The following is a 16,062-nucleotide window of genomic DNA, read 5'->3' as shown; positions in this document are numbered from 1 at the left end:
GGCGTGCAGTAGAGGAGGACGCTGAACGGTAGCCGATCGCCGCCGTTCTGCACCAGCCTGATGAAGCTGCGCCAAGTCACCGACGACAAGGCGCAGCAGAGGGCCTAACAGCAACGCATGCGTTGCCGCGCCGAACTCTTACGTTACAGGGAGAAAGCCACTGCGGCCGGCCCAGGAGACTACAAGCGAGCCCAGCCGCAGACCCGGACTGACCCAGCTAACGACCACTCAGCACATAGGTAACGATGCACGATACCTCGCGCTAACCTTCCCTCACCTTGCATGCTCTGTCGCAGCTAGCAAGCCGCTATTGCCCTTACTACCCGTCCTACTGTCGCAGAGATTTTTTTCCCTTGGCGCTGGCCTTGGCACTTTTTTTTCCTCTGCCCTTACAACCGCTACCCTTCAATCGTTTTCGACCACTTCTATCTCCTGATGGACCATGTTAATGAGTAATCTTACCCAGACGCATGGATAACATCACAGCCTGCATCCTGTGACGCCTGATTCATAAACTAACATGCTTACGGAGGTGACAGTAGAACTTTTGGTTTGGTCACCACGTTGGTGCGGGCGTGGAGGGGCCCCATCCTTTATTAATTATTAATCCAATATGGCAGTCTCAGGTAGTACCTGAAGAAGGCAACGAGTTGCGTGGCCGAAATATTGTGCCAGAGCGACACAAACATCTGGCAGTAGATCCGATTATTCCACATGTTCTGATCTCGATACATCAAATGATTCAAATGGCTCTGAGCACTATGGGACCCAACTTCTGAGGTCATTAGTCCCCTAGAACTTAGAACTAGTTAAACCTAACTAACCTAAGGACATCACATACATCCATGCCCGAGGCAGGATTCGAACCTGCGACCGTAGCAGTCGCGCGGTTCCGGACTGAGCGCCTAGAACCGCTAGACCACCTCGGCCGGCCTCGATACATCCACGAGGTCTTAGGCTAAATTGTTTCTAGAAGTTTTTGTTATTATTGTTGGGTTAGAAAACGAAGCAAATTATCACTGAGGTTCCATAAGACTAATACATTTAATGGAAAGCGAAAATGTGTTTTAAAAAATACAGGAAGAAGTGGACTAGAAGTCACGTATTGTGTTTGAATTGTGCGACATTCACCACTTGACCAATAGCAGGCACAGAACTGCAACTGCTCGAGTGGAAGACAACAATTCATTCAGAAACTTCTGCATCCTACAGTGTTTCCAGACCACGCAGATGGCTGAACTTTGAATTCTCAGGGCAGATGGCTGAACTTTGAATTCTCAGGGGTGGCCCATTTTATTGGTGCCTTAAGTGAAGGATTCCGACTTAGTCTCAGTGGCAGCTGAATAGTGGCCAGGTTTAATGTTAAACTGTGTACATATGTTAAAACAATGCAATTAACAACATAAAATTTTAAATTAACTTAACAAGCATTATAAAATAAAACTAATACAATACAAGAGTGCTGAAGACTCGATTGACGAGGTGATACATGTGGAAGATGAGGCAGAAATAGAGTAAAAGTTAGAACTGACGATTGTAAAAGACAGTCTATGAGGTAAATTATTTATGAGTGGTATACGAATGTCCTTACTGTAAGGAAGATGTACATATAAAACCACAGATTATGTATAGTACATAACAAGAACAATAAAAATAAACAAATACATGAAAAATGGAGAAATTGGATGGAATACAGTATGAGAAGCATTGGAAAAATGTATTAAGTGAAGTTTTTTAGAGGTTTAATCTTTAGTGTTTTTCTGTTTGTTCCCTTTATGTTTTTTATTGTTTAACCTTAGGATTTTAAATTTCTTTACTACTACAGTGTCGAGGAGGTATTTACTCTGTTCGTATCTCACGCTCAATGTGTAAAATATTTTTCAATGTTGTTCATAGTACTGGACCCTCTTTGATGACGATAGTCAATTGAGACCCGGCGACAGCCCTGTAAGCCGAAAACTGCTGAACGAAATAAGTTTAATATCCGATATTTTCTATTTTGTGGGCATTAGGCCGTGGTCCAAGACATATTTCTTTGCCTGACGTTCCGTTTTTCAATGCTAAAGACATCATCAGTTTTGGGATGTAAATTATTAGGCAGAGAAATATACCTCGGACTGTGGCCTCACGTCCATAAGACAAAGAATCATTCAGGACGCAAATACCAGCAGCGAAAATTAAAACTGTAGAACAACCACAATACTGTCCTTTTCATTTGTAATTGTAGAGTTATTTTGCCGGGAGGAGACGGAAGAAAACAGTTAATATAGACAAGAATTCTTCCTACTTAAGTACAGTGACAAGCAATTCGTCTCCATGCTTAAGGTCTGTTGGTTGGTTGGTTGATTTTGGGGAGGGAACCAAACAGCGAGGTCATAGGTCCCACAGAATTAGGGAAGGATGGGGAAGGAAATCGGCCGTGCCCTTTCAAAGGAACCATCCCAGCATTTGCGGTTTAGGGAAATCACGGAAAACCTAAATCAGCATGGCCGGCCGAGGGTTTGAACCGTCGTCTTTCCGAATGCGAGTCCAGTGTGCTAACCGCTGCGCCATCTCTCTCTTTTAAGGTCTGTAGTATTTAGTTGTCGACAGGGAGACTTGGAGGAGAGATGCGACAGAGGGATGTGTAAGCTGTCTCAGGGATGACGGTGTTTCGCAGAGTTTTGATGGCTGCCGACAGGCGACCTGGCGATGCTGGCGGGCGGCATCGTAATGGCGTGGTCGTCGCCGGCGCTGCCCAAGATGAACCTGACCCCTTCGCAGGGGTCGTGGGCGGGGTCGCTGCCGTCGCTGGGCGCCGCCGTGGGGCCCTGGCTGGGCGGCTGGCTGTCCGACAAGCTGGGCCGCAAGGCCACCGTCATGCTGGGCACCGCGCCCATCTTGCTCAGCTGGGTGGCGCTCATCTTCTGCGAGTACGAGCCCGTCTGGCTGTGCGTCGCGCGCTTCGTGTCCGGCCTCGGCGTCGGACTCGTCTACGGCGGCATGCCGACCTACGCGGGGGAGATCTCACAGGTACACGTCGCTCCTCTCCCGTTCTCGTGCTTGCACTCGGCTGTATCCGAGGTCTTCTAGAAACTGCAATATCACTATACGTTATGTCGTACGGACAAGGCACTGGCCTTACGCAGAAGGCTAGCATTAGCATTGAAACTATCACCAGGTCTCCCTACTGGCTGAGGCAGTATTCCAGGAGATTAACCAGACTTAGTTCCAGGAGATTAACCAGACTCAATTCGCGACTCACATGCTACACTTTAGAATGGACACTGAGTTATCTCCAGCCACTCTTTAATAGGTTCTCCTGGGGTTACGAGTAGTTAGCACTGTGCAGACAGCGATGAATTGGCGCCTACATATCTACGTATTCATCTACATCTACATGTACAGGATGAGTCACCAAACGTTACCGCTGGATATATTTCGTAAACCACATCAAATACTGACTAATCGATTCCACAAACCGAACGTGAGGAGAGGGGCTAGTGTAATTGGTTAATACAGACGATAAAAAAATGCACGGAAGTATATTTTTTAACACAAACCTACGTTATTTTAAATGGAACCCCGTTAGTTTTGTTAGCACATCTGAACATATAAACAAATACGTAATCAGCGCCGTTTGTTGCATTGTAATGTTAATTACATCCGGAGATATTGTAACCTAAAGTTGACGCTTGAGTACCACTCCTCCGCTGTTCGATCGTGTGTATCGGAGAGCATCGAATTACGTAGGGATCAAAAGGGAACGGTGATGGACCTTAGGTACAGAAGAGACTGAAACAGCACATTACGTCCACATCCTAACACCTTTTTATTGGTCTTTTTCACTGACGCACATGTACATTACCAGCCAATGACTTTATAAACGTGAATGAGTTCGTCCACAAGCTCCCTCTAGTTCTGGGCTCTCCTGCTTCCCAAGATGAGTGTTGTCTCTTTATGAAACAAAGCCATGCATACAGGTGATCAGAGGTTATTATGAACTCAAAGCGTACGTCCTCCAACAGCTGACGTACGTGTGAACCATCGAATATCACTTTTGTCATCTTCTGTGCACTCAGTTGTGGGAACTTGGTACACAAATTGTGAAATCCTGCTGCATCTATAGCTACGTCTACATGGTTACTCTGCAATTCACACTTAAGTGCCTGGAACAGGGTTCAGCGACCCATTTTCATACTACTTTTTTACCATTCCACTCTCGAATGGCGCGTGGGAAAAAGGAACACCTACATCTTCCCGTTCGAGCTCTCATTTCTGTTATTTTATTATGATGATCATTTTTCCCTACGTGGGTGTGTGTCAAAAAAATATTTTCGTATTCGGAAGAGAAAGTTGGTGATTGAAATTTCGTAAATAGATCTCGCCGAAAAAAAAACCGCCTTTGTTTCAGTGACTGCTACCCCAACTCGTGTATCATATCAGTGACACTCTCACCCCTATTGCGCGATAACACGAAACGAATTGCCCTTATTTGCACTTTTTCGATGTCCACCGTCTATCCTGCCTGGTAAGGATCCCACACCGTGCAGCAATATTCCAGCAGAGGACGGACAAGTGTAATGTAGGCTGTCTCTTTAGTGGATTTGTCGCATGTTCTGCATTCCTGTTCATTCCCTTTGTAAGTAGGCTGTTTAGGTTTTTTTTATTGGTAACGCCACGTAGCGCTCTGTGTGAGAATCACTGGCTGTGCTGTGTGCAGTCTGTGGCTAGTTTGCATTGTTGTCTGCCATTGTAGTGTTGGGCAGCGGCAGCTGGATGTGAACAGCGCGTAGCGTTGCGCAGTTGGAGGTGAGCCGCCAGCAGTGGTGGGTGTGGGGAGAGAGAACTGCTATATATATTATGACTAGTAAGGTAAATACATTGTTTGTTCTCTATTAATATCTTTCATTTGCTAACTATCCCTATCAGTAGTTAGTGCCTTCCGTAGTTTGAATCTTTTATTTAGCTAGCAGTAGTGGCGCTCGCTGTATTGCAGTAGTTCGAGTAATGAAGATTTTTGTGAGGTAAGTGATTTCTGAAAGGTATAGTTTAATGTTACTCAGGGCCATTCTTTTGCAGGGAGCTTTGAAAGTCAGATTGCGTTGCGCTAAAAAATATTGTGTGTCAGGTTAAGAACAGTCCTGTATAATTGTTTAAAGGGGACGTTTCACCTTAACAAATGCCGTCATGAGTCCAACATGTGCGACGGTGGGAGAACAATTTTGTTCGGACTCAGTAGTGTTTCTTCGGCAATATTTTCTGCCACAGGCCCGAGAAATGCTCATGGAGGCCATTTCCTCTGTGTACGATACTTATTGTAACCACCCTTGCAAACCCAACAGCAGCGTCATGAATTTGAGTTTTCCACATACCAACCATTCATATTTATTGTAATTAACACAGTTTACAACGTACACTGAACAGCCAGAACACTACGACCACCTACTTAATAGCTGGTATGTCCACCTGTAGCACAGATAACAGCGGCGACACGTCGTGGCGTGGAAGCACTGAGACCTCGGTAGGTGGCTGGAGATAGTTGGCACCACAACTGTACACTCAAATCACATAATTCCTGTAAATTCCGGGATGAGGGGCTATGAGCTGTGACACCATGTTCAGTCACATCCCAGATACGTTCGATCAGGTTCAGATCTGGTGAGTTGAAAGACAGCGTATCAACTGGAACTCGCCACTGTGCTACTCAAAACAATCCATCAAACTCCTGACCTTGTGGTATGCCACATTCTCATGTTGAAAAATGCCATTGGGAAACATGACTGTCATGAAGAGGTGTACATGGTCTGCAGCCAGTGCACAGTTCGATACCTATTGGCCGTAGTGATGCATTGCATGAGCTCCACTGGACCCACAGATGCCCACGTGATGTTTCCCAGAGCATAATAAGAAAGCACTCCGTCTTCAGGCCACAAGTGGCCCATCGGGACCATCCGACCGCCGTGTCATCCTCTGTTGAGGATGCGGATAGGAGGGGCGAGTGGTCAGCACACCGCTCTCCCGGTCGTTACGATGGTTTTCTTTGACCGGAGCCGCTACTATTCGGTCGAGTAGCTCCTCAGTTGGCATCACGAGGCCGAGTGCACCCCGAAAAATGGCAACAGCGCACCCATCCAAGTGCCGGCAACGCCCGACAGCGCTTAACTTCGGTAATCTCATGGGAACCGGTGTGTCCACTGTGGCAAGGCCGTTGCCCCCAGAGCATAATGGAGCTGCCTAAAAGCTGGTCTGTGTCACGCAGTACTGGTGCCAAGGCGCTTTTCCCCTGGAAGATGATGGATTCAAGAAGCTGTTCCCCTGGAAGACGAATTCGCGCCCTCCCATCGGCATGATGTCAACTTACATTGCCGATGGTGACATACCCATTACAGTCATAGTTTTCAATGTCGTGGCATTAACACTGGCACATACATGGGTCGTCAGCTGCATAGGATTATTATTAGGAGTGTTGGGTGCACTGTGTGTTCAGATACACTTGTACTCCATCCAGCATTAAAGTCTGATGTTAATTCCACCACAGTTCGCTGCCTGTCCTGTTTTACCAGTGCGCCCAGCCTACAACGTCCGACATCTGAAATGAGGGGTGGCTGCGCAACCCTAACACATCTGTATGTCCTTTCACCTTGGTTTCGCCATGTGCTGAATACGCACACCGCTGCGCTCCTCGACCGCCCGACAATTCGTGCAGTTCCCAAACTGCTTATGCTGAGCCTCCATGTCATCAGAATCTGTCCTCAGTCAATCTCTGATAGATAGTGGCCCTTCGCCATTCTTCACACGGACAGCACACTCACTGATACTATATGCACCATGTGTGTCTGAATAGCAGCCATTCCTCGCCAGGTGACGCTGCTATCGCCTGGATAGGTGAAATTAAATGAGCGTATGGCTTAGTTGGTCAGAAGGCCTCTATCCGGGGAAGTTCGGTCGCCAAGTGCAAGCCTTATTTCAGTCGACGCCACATTGGGCGACTTGAGAATGAAATGACGATGAGGACAACACAACACCGAGTCTCCGAGAGGAGAAAATCTCCAACCCGGCCGGGAATCGAACCCGGGCCCACTTGCATTGGAGGCAAGCACGTTACCATCCAGCGAAGCAGGTGGACGCCTGGATAGGTTTATATCGATAATAGGTCGGTGGCAATAATGTTCTGCCTGATCAGTGTATTTCGACTTGGTATAACTTTCTTTAGTTGAGGCAGCATATGCCGTTCCCGAAACGCAGAATCACATACTGTGTCAGTGAAGAGACGGCCTGTCCGCCGCTCGTGGTCTCGCGGTTGCGTTCTCGCTTCCCGAGCACGGGGTCCCGGGTTCGATTCCCGGCGGTGTCAGGGATTTTCACCTGCCTCGAAATGACTGGGTGTTTGTGTTGTCCTCATCATTTCATCATCATCCAGGAAAGTGGCGAAATTGGACTGAGCAAAGTTTGGGAAATTGTACGGGCGCTGATAACCACGCAGTTGAGCGCCCCACAAACTAAACATCATCATCATCAAGAGACGGCTGCAGTCGTGAAGGTAAGAGTTCGGATTTATGCTTTGGAAGATCTAAATCCCTAATCAGATCGCTGAGTTCACAGTCTGTGAGTTTGCGGGGTTCTCCAAATGATGACATTGGGGTAAATTTGGGGTCAGTACCATTGGCAGACGACTGAACGTTTTTGGCTGTATAGGTTGGTTCAGCATCATCGCTATCACTGCTTGATGGTGGTACATGTGGGGAAACAGGAACTGGCAATCCTTCTCTATGAACACAGGACGAATGACAGATGGGATGCCAGTATATTGAATATTCCTCTTTTTCTAAGTGTTGACTCCTTTCCTTAAGGGAGGTAGGTACAAAAATAGCAATCTGATGCAAAATTTGTTGGTTCACGCCAAAAAGCATACATGGACATAGTAAACACAGTTCTTCAGTTTCAACACCTCACCTCTAACCGCCATGACACTCGTTCCAGTGACAAGTAAACTACCACAGCACAAAAGCACAAAGCTATGACAAACGACAAATAAAATCGTTTCTGGTTTCTGCATTCGACAATACTCACGAGACTGGATGTCGCACACATGAATCATTGTGTACAGTAGTGTTGCCAAATTGTTCTGGAAATGTCCACCACACTCACCTGCGGCAGAGTAACACTTTTCACAATGATTTTGCATGTAGCTCTTATAATGTCCCATAAGTGTGACTGGGAAACATACACATTATTTACTTGTAACCTCGAGCTAGGAGACAATTTTAAGCTTGATATTCGTGTTCAGTGCACGTAAATCTATAAAATACATTTAATTTCGTTTCTGTAAAAAATAAAAAGTGAAAAATTGTGGACCAGTATAATTCATTATGCAGGCGATTGCACGCCGTGGGAAGGAATGCTAGTTTTGAAGAACACAGTATCTGAGGTGCTTCCACAGCATGCTGACAGCGAAAACTAGGACTGGACAAATTATAATCGAGCTCGGACGGACTAATGAATTCCAGATACACTAGAGCGCTCGATAGCGTGAGGGACACCTGCAATCGCACCGTCTCAGTTTTTACAAGCAATGCAATCTGGCCAAAACACATATCAAAGATACCTTGCTCTGTCCCGCCGAATCGCCTTCTGAGAACACCGGACCAGGTAAAGTCAATGACGGGTGAACATCTTCGCATTCTGTCAGGGATTTTCTTCAGTTTGTAAAGTGATGAGCCGACTAATCTTTTCTAGCATTTACTTCGAGTGACTATCATTCATTACTCGATCAGCAATGAATTTGCATGTGTAATTTTTTAATTTTTCTGGCATATTCAAGCAGTCACTGTGTGTCCACCATGGATTTGTATTCCCATAATTGTGCGCAGGTCATGTCTGAAAAAAGGCCATAAATCAGTATACAAGTTCTTCAAAACCTTCTTTGTGGCATTTGAGTAAATTTACAAGACAATAGTTAGCTTTCAAAGTATGAGAGCTATAGATATAGTCTGTTATATTACATTAATGCCAACATGGAAGAATCTGTTTGTCCATGGAGATTACTTTGGGAGCAGAAAAGGGTTATAGTAAAAGGGCTGACCATCCTTAAATTAAAATTTTGCTTTCTGGCAAAGTTTACAAAGTTATTCAGTTTAGTGTCGTATCTGCATACTAACACTGTGCGGGAGCAGTAAGATGTAGAGGAAGGGAGGAGGTAATGTGTGGGGAGGAGGAAAACGGACAGTGGGAACGATAGAGGGGAAAGGAAGAACAGCAGAGATAAGGAGAAGCGACAGAATTGAGAGGAATGGATGGGAACGGTGGGGAAGGGAGAGGACAAGCGAGGTGGGGAGGAAAGCGGCGAGGGGGGGGGGAGACAGAAGAAGAGGAGAGGAGAGAAGAGAAGTAGTGGAAGCGGGAGGAGAGGGGTGAAGAAGGAGTGAGTGGAGTGTGTTGGCTGGGAAGGGAAGGTTGTAAGACTACCGCGTAGTATCAGATTAGTAATATATCGATAATGTTCCTCCTGTGAAAGAATTTTTATTTTTGTGATTGTGACTGTATGCATTGGAAAGGTATTAGACTGTTTATCGACTCAGGAAAGATTGCTGTTGAGAGGAAACAATAGAAAAAACTGTTGTGTCTAGACAAGACAGCCTAGACACAATGAGAGGAAGCCGAAAGGCACGCGCTTAAACTCAGGCAGGCTGGCGTGAGGTCTGAAACAGGATACGTAATGAATGCTATAAAGAAAAGTACGTAGCTTCTGGAATACTTAACTTTAATCCATAATTGTAGAACATCGGTCTGTCGGTACAGGCTTTATAAGATAACCAGCAAAAGATAAATGGCGCCTTGCTAGGTCGTAGCAATTGTCGTAGCTGAAGGCTATGCTAATTATCGTCTCGGCAATTGAGATCGTTATTGTCAGTGAACCATTCCTATGAACGTCGGCTATACAACTGGGGCGAGTGCCAGGACGTCTCTCTAGACCTGCCGTGTGGTGGCGCTCGGTCTGCAATTACTGACAGTGGCGACACGCGGGTCCGACGTATACTACTGGAGCGCGGCCGATTTAAAGGCTACCACCTAGCAAGTGTGGTGTCTGGCGGTGACACCACAAAAACAAATGGGAATCGAACCAAGTTTCTATTAGTAATAAAGTAAACTGTAATTACGTAAAAGGTAAAGGTCGCCATCCTAAATAGGCAAAGTTGTGCCAAGTACTAACATGGTTCATAAAGAAAGTTACCTATTGTGATTGACTTTACTTGATACCGAACTTGTGTTTCCTGGTAAAATGGAAGACAGTAGCACAATTTAGCAAGTAACACACCGGTGATTTGACTTCAACTACACAGTAGGAGTAGCAATACGTTTAGGCATCAACTGGCTCTTAATAACACTTACTATCTGTGCATTACAATAGGGAGATAATGATATTTATAGGTAAATGCTTAATAATGGTGGAGCAGTGCTAACTTGGACAAGAGGTTCTTTTGTCACTTTAACTAAAGGAAATTACTATTGTTGAAATAGTTATAAAGTAATTGTATCTTTTGTACAGATCATTGTTTGCATTCTCAAGGAATATTCACTTCCTTATATTATTTAGCTTAAGTGGAACACCTGAAACCTTGATTCAGTATAGTTTGAATGTTTGTAGCCAATTGATTATACTTGATTACTGTTGTTGTAATGCGACATTTAAAACTTAACTATCGGTGGAATCAGATCGAGGTTGAGCACTTTAGTCACAACACAATATAGAAAACACTGTTAACAGCATAACACGTGAAGTTGTACATGTTATTACTACAATAAAAAATCTTCGGATACTTTAAATTTTCTCTTAGTAATTGTACTTTGATGAAACATTAAATGTCCCTTTATGAAAACTTATGCTCACTAAATGATTATGTACTTTACAACTTCACAAATTTTATTAACTTTCGTCAAGGAAGATAATGGCTTTTCAGTTCAATAACATAGGATACTTGGATTTATCGTAGCACTTGGGATAGGACCCTCCACAGGTAAATGACTAGTGATAAAACACGGTGGTTCGAAACAAAGTTTACAGAACACTGAATTATTATTGAAAATGAAGCCATATAACTGTTCTATGCAATTATTGACTTGAACCATGGAACTTGCCGCTGGTGGGGAGGCTTGAGTGCCTCAGCGATACAGACAGCCGTACCGTAGGTGCAACCACAACGGAGGGGTATCTGTTGAGAGGCCAGACAAACGTGTGGTTCCTGAAGAGGGGCAACAGCCTATTCAGTAGCTGCAAGGGCAACAGTCTGGATGATTGACTGATCTGGCCTTGTAACACTACCCAAAACGGCCTTGCTGTGCTGGTACTGCGAACGGCTGAGAGCAAGGGGAAACTACAGCCGTAATTTTTCCCGCGGGCATGCAGCTTTATTGTATGGTGAAATGATGAAGGCGTCCTCTTAGGTAAAATATTCCAGAGGTAAAAGAGTCCCCCATTCGGATCTCCGGGTGGGGACTACTCAGGGGGACGTTGTTATCAGGAGAAAGAAAACTGGCGTTCTACGGATTGGAGCGTGGAATGTCAGATCCCTTAATCGGGCCGGTAGGTTAGAAAATTTAAAAAGGGAAATGGATAGGTTAAAGTTAGATATAGTGGGACTTAGTGATGTTCGGTGGCAGGAGGAACAAGACTTATGGTCAGGTGAATACAGGGCTATAAATACAAAATCAAATAGGGGTAATGCAGGAGTAGGTTTAATAATGAATAGGAAAATAGGAATGCTGGTAAGCTACTACAAACAGCATAGTGAACGCATTATTGTGACCAAGATAGATACGAAGCCCACGCCTACCACAGTAGTACAACTTTATATGCCAACTAGCTCCGCAGATGACGAAGAAATTAATGAAATTTATGATGAGATAAAGGAAATTTTTCAGATAGTGAAGGGAGACGAATACTTAATAGACATGAGTGAATGGAGTTCGATAGTAGGAAAAGGGAGAAAAGGAAACGTAGTAGGTGAATATGGATTGGGGGTAAGAAATGAAAGAGGAAGCCACCTGGTAGAATTTTGCACAGAGCATAACTTAATAATAGCTAACACTTGGTTCAAGAATCATAAAAGAAGGTTGTATACATGGAAGAAGCCTGGAGATACTGACAGGTTTCGGATTGATTATATAATGGTAAGACAGAGATACAGGAACCAGGTTTGACGTTGTAAGACATTTCTAGCGCAATCTATTGGTTATGAGCTGTAGATTAAAACTGAAGAAACTGCAAAAAGGTGGGAATTTGAGGAGATGGGACATGGATAAACTGAAAGAACCAGAGGTTGTAGAGAGATTCAGGTAGAGCATTAGGGAACGATTGACAAGAATCGGGGAAAAAAATACAGTAGAAGAAGAATTAAAGAGACCTTTGGAGAAAAGGGAACCATTTGTATGAATATCAACAGCTCAGATGGAAACCCAATTCTAAGCAAAGAAGGGAAAGCAGAAAGGTGGAAGGAGTGTACAGAGGGTCTATACAAGGGCGATGTTCTTGCAGACAATATTATAGAAATGTAAGAGAATGTAGATAAAGATGAAATGGGAGATACGATACTGCGCGAAGAGTTTGACAGAGCACTGAAAGACCTGAGTCAAAACAAGGCCCCGGGAGTAGACAACATTCCATTGGAACTACTGACGGCCTTGGGAGAGCCAGGTATAACAAAACTTTACCATCTAGTGAGCAACATGTTTGAGATAGGCGGAATACCCTCAGACGTCAAGAAGAATATAATAATTCCAAGCCGGCCGGGGTAGCCGAGCGGTTGTAGGCGCTACAGTCTGGAACCGCGCGACCGCACCGTTCGCAGGTTAGAATCCTGCCTCAGGCATGGATGTGTGTGATGTCCTTAGGTTAGTTAGGTTTAAGTAGTTCTAAGTTGTAGGGGGCTGATGACCTGAGAAGTTAAGTCCCTATGTGCTCAGAGCCATTTGAATAATTCCAATCCCAAAGTAAACAGGTGTTGATAGATGTGAAAATTACCGAACTATCAATTTAATAAGCCACTACTGCAAAATACTAACACAAATTCCTTACAGACGAATGGAAAGACTGGTAGAAGCGAGACCTCGGGGAAAATCAGTTTGGATTCCGTAGAAATGTTGGAACACGTGAGGCAATACTAACCTTACGACGTATCTTAGAAGAAAGATTAAGGAAAGGCAGACCTACTTTTCTAGCATTTGTAGACTTAGAGAAAGCTTTTGACAATGTTGACTGGAATACTCTATTTAAAATTCTGAAGGTGGCAGGAGTAAAATACGTGGAGCGAAAGACTATTTACAACTTGCACAGAAACCAGATGGCAGTTACTAGAGTCGAGGGGCATGAAAGGGAAGCAGTGGTTGCGAAGGGCGTGAGACAGAGTTGTAGCCTATCCCTGATGTTATTCAATCTGTATATTGAGCAAGCAGTAATGGAAACAAAAGAAAAATTTGGAGTTGGAATTAAAATCCATGTAGAAGAAATAAAAACGTTGAGGTTCGCCGATGACATTGTAATTCTGTCAGAGACAGCAAAGGACTTGGGAGAGCAGCTGAACGGAATGGACAGGGTCTTGAAAGGAGGATATAAGATGAACATCAACAAAAGAAAAACGAGGATAATGGAATGTAGTGGAATTAAATCGGGTGATGCTGCGGGGATTAGATTAGGAAAGGAGACGCTTAAAGTAGTAAATGAGTATTGCTATTTGGGGAGCAAAATAACTGATGATGGTCGAAGTAGAGAGGATGTAAAATGTAGACTGGCAATGGCAAGGAAAGCATTTCTGAAGTAGAGAAATTTGTTAACATCGAGTATAGATTTAAGTGTCAGGAAGTCATTTCTGAAAGTATTTGTATGGAGCGTAGCCATGTATGAAAGTGAAACATGGACGATAAATAGTTTAGACAAGAAGAGAATAGAAGCTTTCGAAATGTGGTGCTACAGAAGAATGCTGAAGTTTAGATGGGTAGATCACATAACTAATGAGGGGGTATTGAATAGAATTGGAGAGAAGAGAAATTTGTGGCACAACTTGACTAGAAGAAGGGATCGGTTGGTAGGGCATATTCTGCGGCATCAAGGGATCACCAGTTTAGTATTGGAGGGCAGCGTGGAGGGTAAAAATCTTAGAGGGAGACCAAGAAATGAATACACTAAGCTGATTCAGAAGGATGTAGGTTGCAATAGGTACTGGCAGATGAAGAAGCTTGCACAGGATAGAGTAGCATGGAGAGCTGCATCAAACCAGTCTCTGGACTGAAGACCACAACAACAACAACATGCAATTATGCGTTACTCAGTTGATAATTCTAGATGAAGGTGGTGGTAGCGTCGATCTCCTGTGCTATACAAAAAACAAAGCGGAATATGTATCCGTGGCTCTTCCTGTGTAACAAGCTACGGAAATTCTCTTGTTAGCGGCGGATTTTCATAGTACACAGCTAACCGAAGTACGCCATGAAAAATAAGCCAAATTACTTTCGCATCTGAGTGTATATTATTTAATCTTCCAGTTATTCTATCCTCTTTCAGTGCACAAGATGCCCACCCTTTGGCTGCAAGCCTGTCTGACTCATGCCACAAAGGAGTTTCGCAGTTTGACCGCCAGATCCACTTTTCCTATTGCTGCCTAGCCACTTCCGTTGCAGAAGGACTTCCCACCGAGTTTTTCATGAATACAAACCTACTTTCCCTATCCGTAAACCAAAATTACAATTAAAGTTTTAACTTTTACGTTCTTTTACAACACATTACTTTTGACATTACATCCATAGAGTAATTACAGTTACATAAATTATCATAAATAGTGAATAAACATTTACCTGGGTGTTACATCAAAGAGCATAGTTACACAGAAGTCACTTTATGTAAAAATAGACAAAGAAGTTAGACAAGACCAATAAAGGTAATCACGTGACAGCTTTACAAGTTGCGGAGCAAGAGGAGGTTAGGGGAGGGGGGGGGTGCAAATTTATAATCTATAAATGTTCATGCAATTTAATACATCAAACAAAGATACGAAGTTAAAAATTAAAGTTAACGAAGACACATAAGGAGATCTAGATTCTTCTTACCCAATACATAGGTACTGAGAATTTGCGATGTAGGTTGATCCATCAGGATGAAATCGTTGATCATCCTGTATTAATAAAGTATACAAATTCTGTTGTAAGGAACGGTAGAGTTGTTGAGTGTAGTATTACAAAGGGTTATTGATTTTATTATTATTAAGACTGAGGTTAGACTGTTTGGGTACACAGGTTGTACCAGGAGGAATGGTCAAAATTCGGGGCTGTGACAGGAAAGACCATTCGAAGCAAAAATTTCTAATAAACATGGGTTCTACAATGCATAACGTAAAAACTACGAGCACTTCTTCATTTGTAATACTGTGAAACAAATGTCTTCTACTGCTAACTCTGTGCTTTCGTAGTTTTGTAGGAGGTAGCATGGACAAAAAAAAAAATTGTCTAGTAGACTTGGGTCCAAAAATGCAAATCTTACGAGATCAGCTGAAGATACTTATTCCTCAGTAGCGAGGATGAAGAAGTGCTCATAGCTCGTAAGATAGCCAGTTTAGAGGGTATGTTAACTGGTGATTTTATTTGTTTTGGTCCACTCTGCCACCTGCAAGATATGGAAAGCAAAGGGCTTGCAACAGAAAAAAATTTGCTTAATAGTACCAAAGACGAAGAAATGCTCTTAGCTCTTAAGGCCTTCTGTTCAGAACCGTGCTTACTAGACTTTTTTGCTTCCTGTCATATCCCTGATTATTGAACATTTCTCCTGGGACTCTCTTATTTTACTTGTTCAAGGAGACCTATTTTCATGTTGTTGTCTGCAGCAAGGAGTATCTGTAGTGTTTCACGCCGATGTCGTTTGTCGTTTACTATGTAACAATTTTCAGTGACATGGCTTGCTTCGATTTATCAAAAACTGTATGCAGTAAAGAAACCGTACATTCTTCGTAACTGCTTTTGTAGAAGGGGTGTGCACAGCTACCACATGCAAGTTTAAAATTGCACAGTTCGACATCAACACAGTTCTACATCGCGTAG

At 43.7% G+C, this 16,062-nt stretch overlaps 1 protein-coding gene across 1 annotated transcript in view; it reads left to right on the top strand.

Annotated features, from left to right (window-relative positions):
• LOC126176137 (solute carrier family 2, facilitated glucose transporter member 8-like) overlaps window positions 1-3,072 on the top strand; it is a 73,556-nt gene extending 70,484 nt beyond the window's left edge. The window contains exon 2 of the mRNA XM_049923276.1: window positions 2,681-3,072. Coding sequence (XP_049779233.1) covers window positions 2,681-3,072 — 392 coding nt within the window. The remainder of the gene's footprint in view (window positions 1-2,680) is intronic.
• The last annotated feature ends 12,990 nt before the right edge of the window (window positions 3,073-16,062 follow it).

Source organism: Schistocerca cancellata, chromosome 3 (genome assembly GCF_023864275.1).
Source record: "Schistocerca cancellata isolate TAMUIC-IGC-003103 chromosome 3, iqSchCanc2.1, whole genome shotgun sequence".
NCBI lineage: Eukaryota > Metazoa > Arthropoda > Insecta > Orthoptera > Acrididae > Schistocerca > Schistocerca cancellata.
This window is presented reverse-complemented; position numbering and strand designations above follow the sequence as displayed.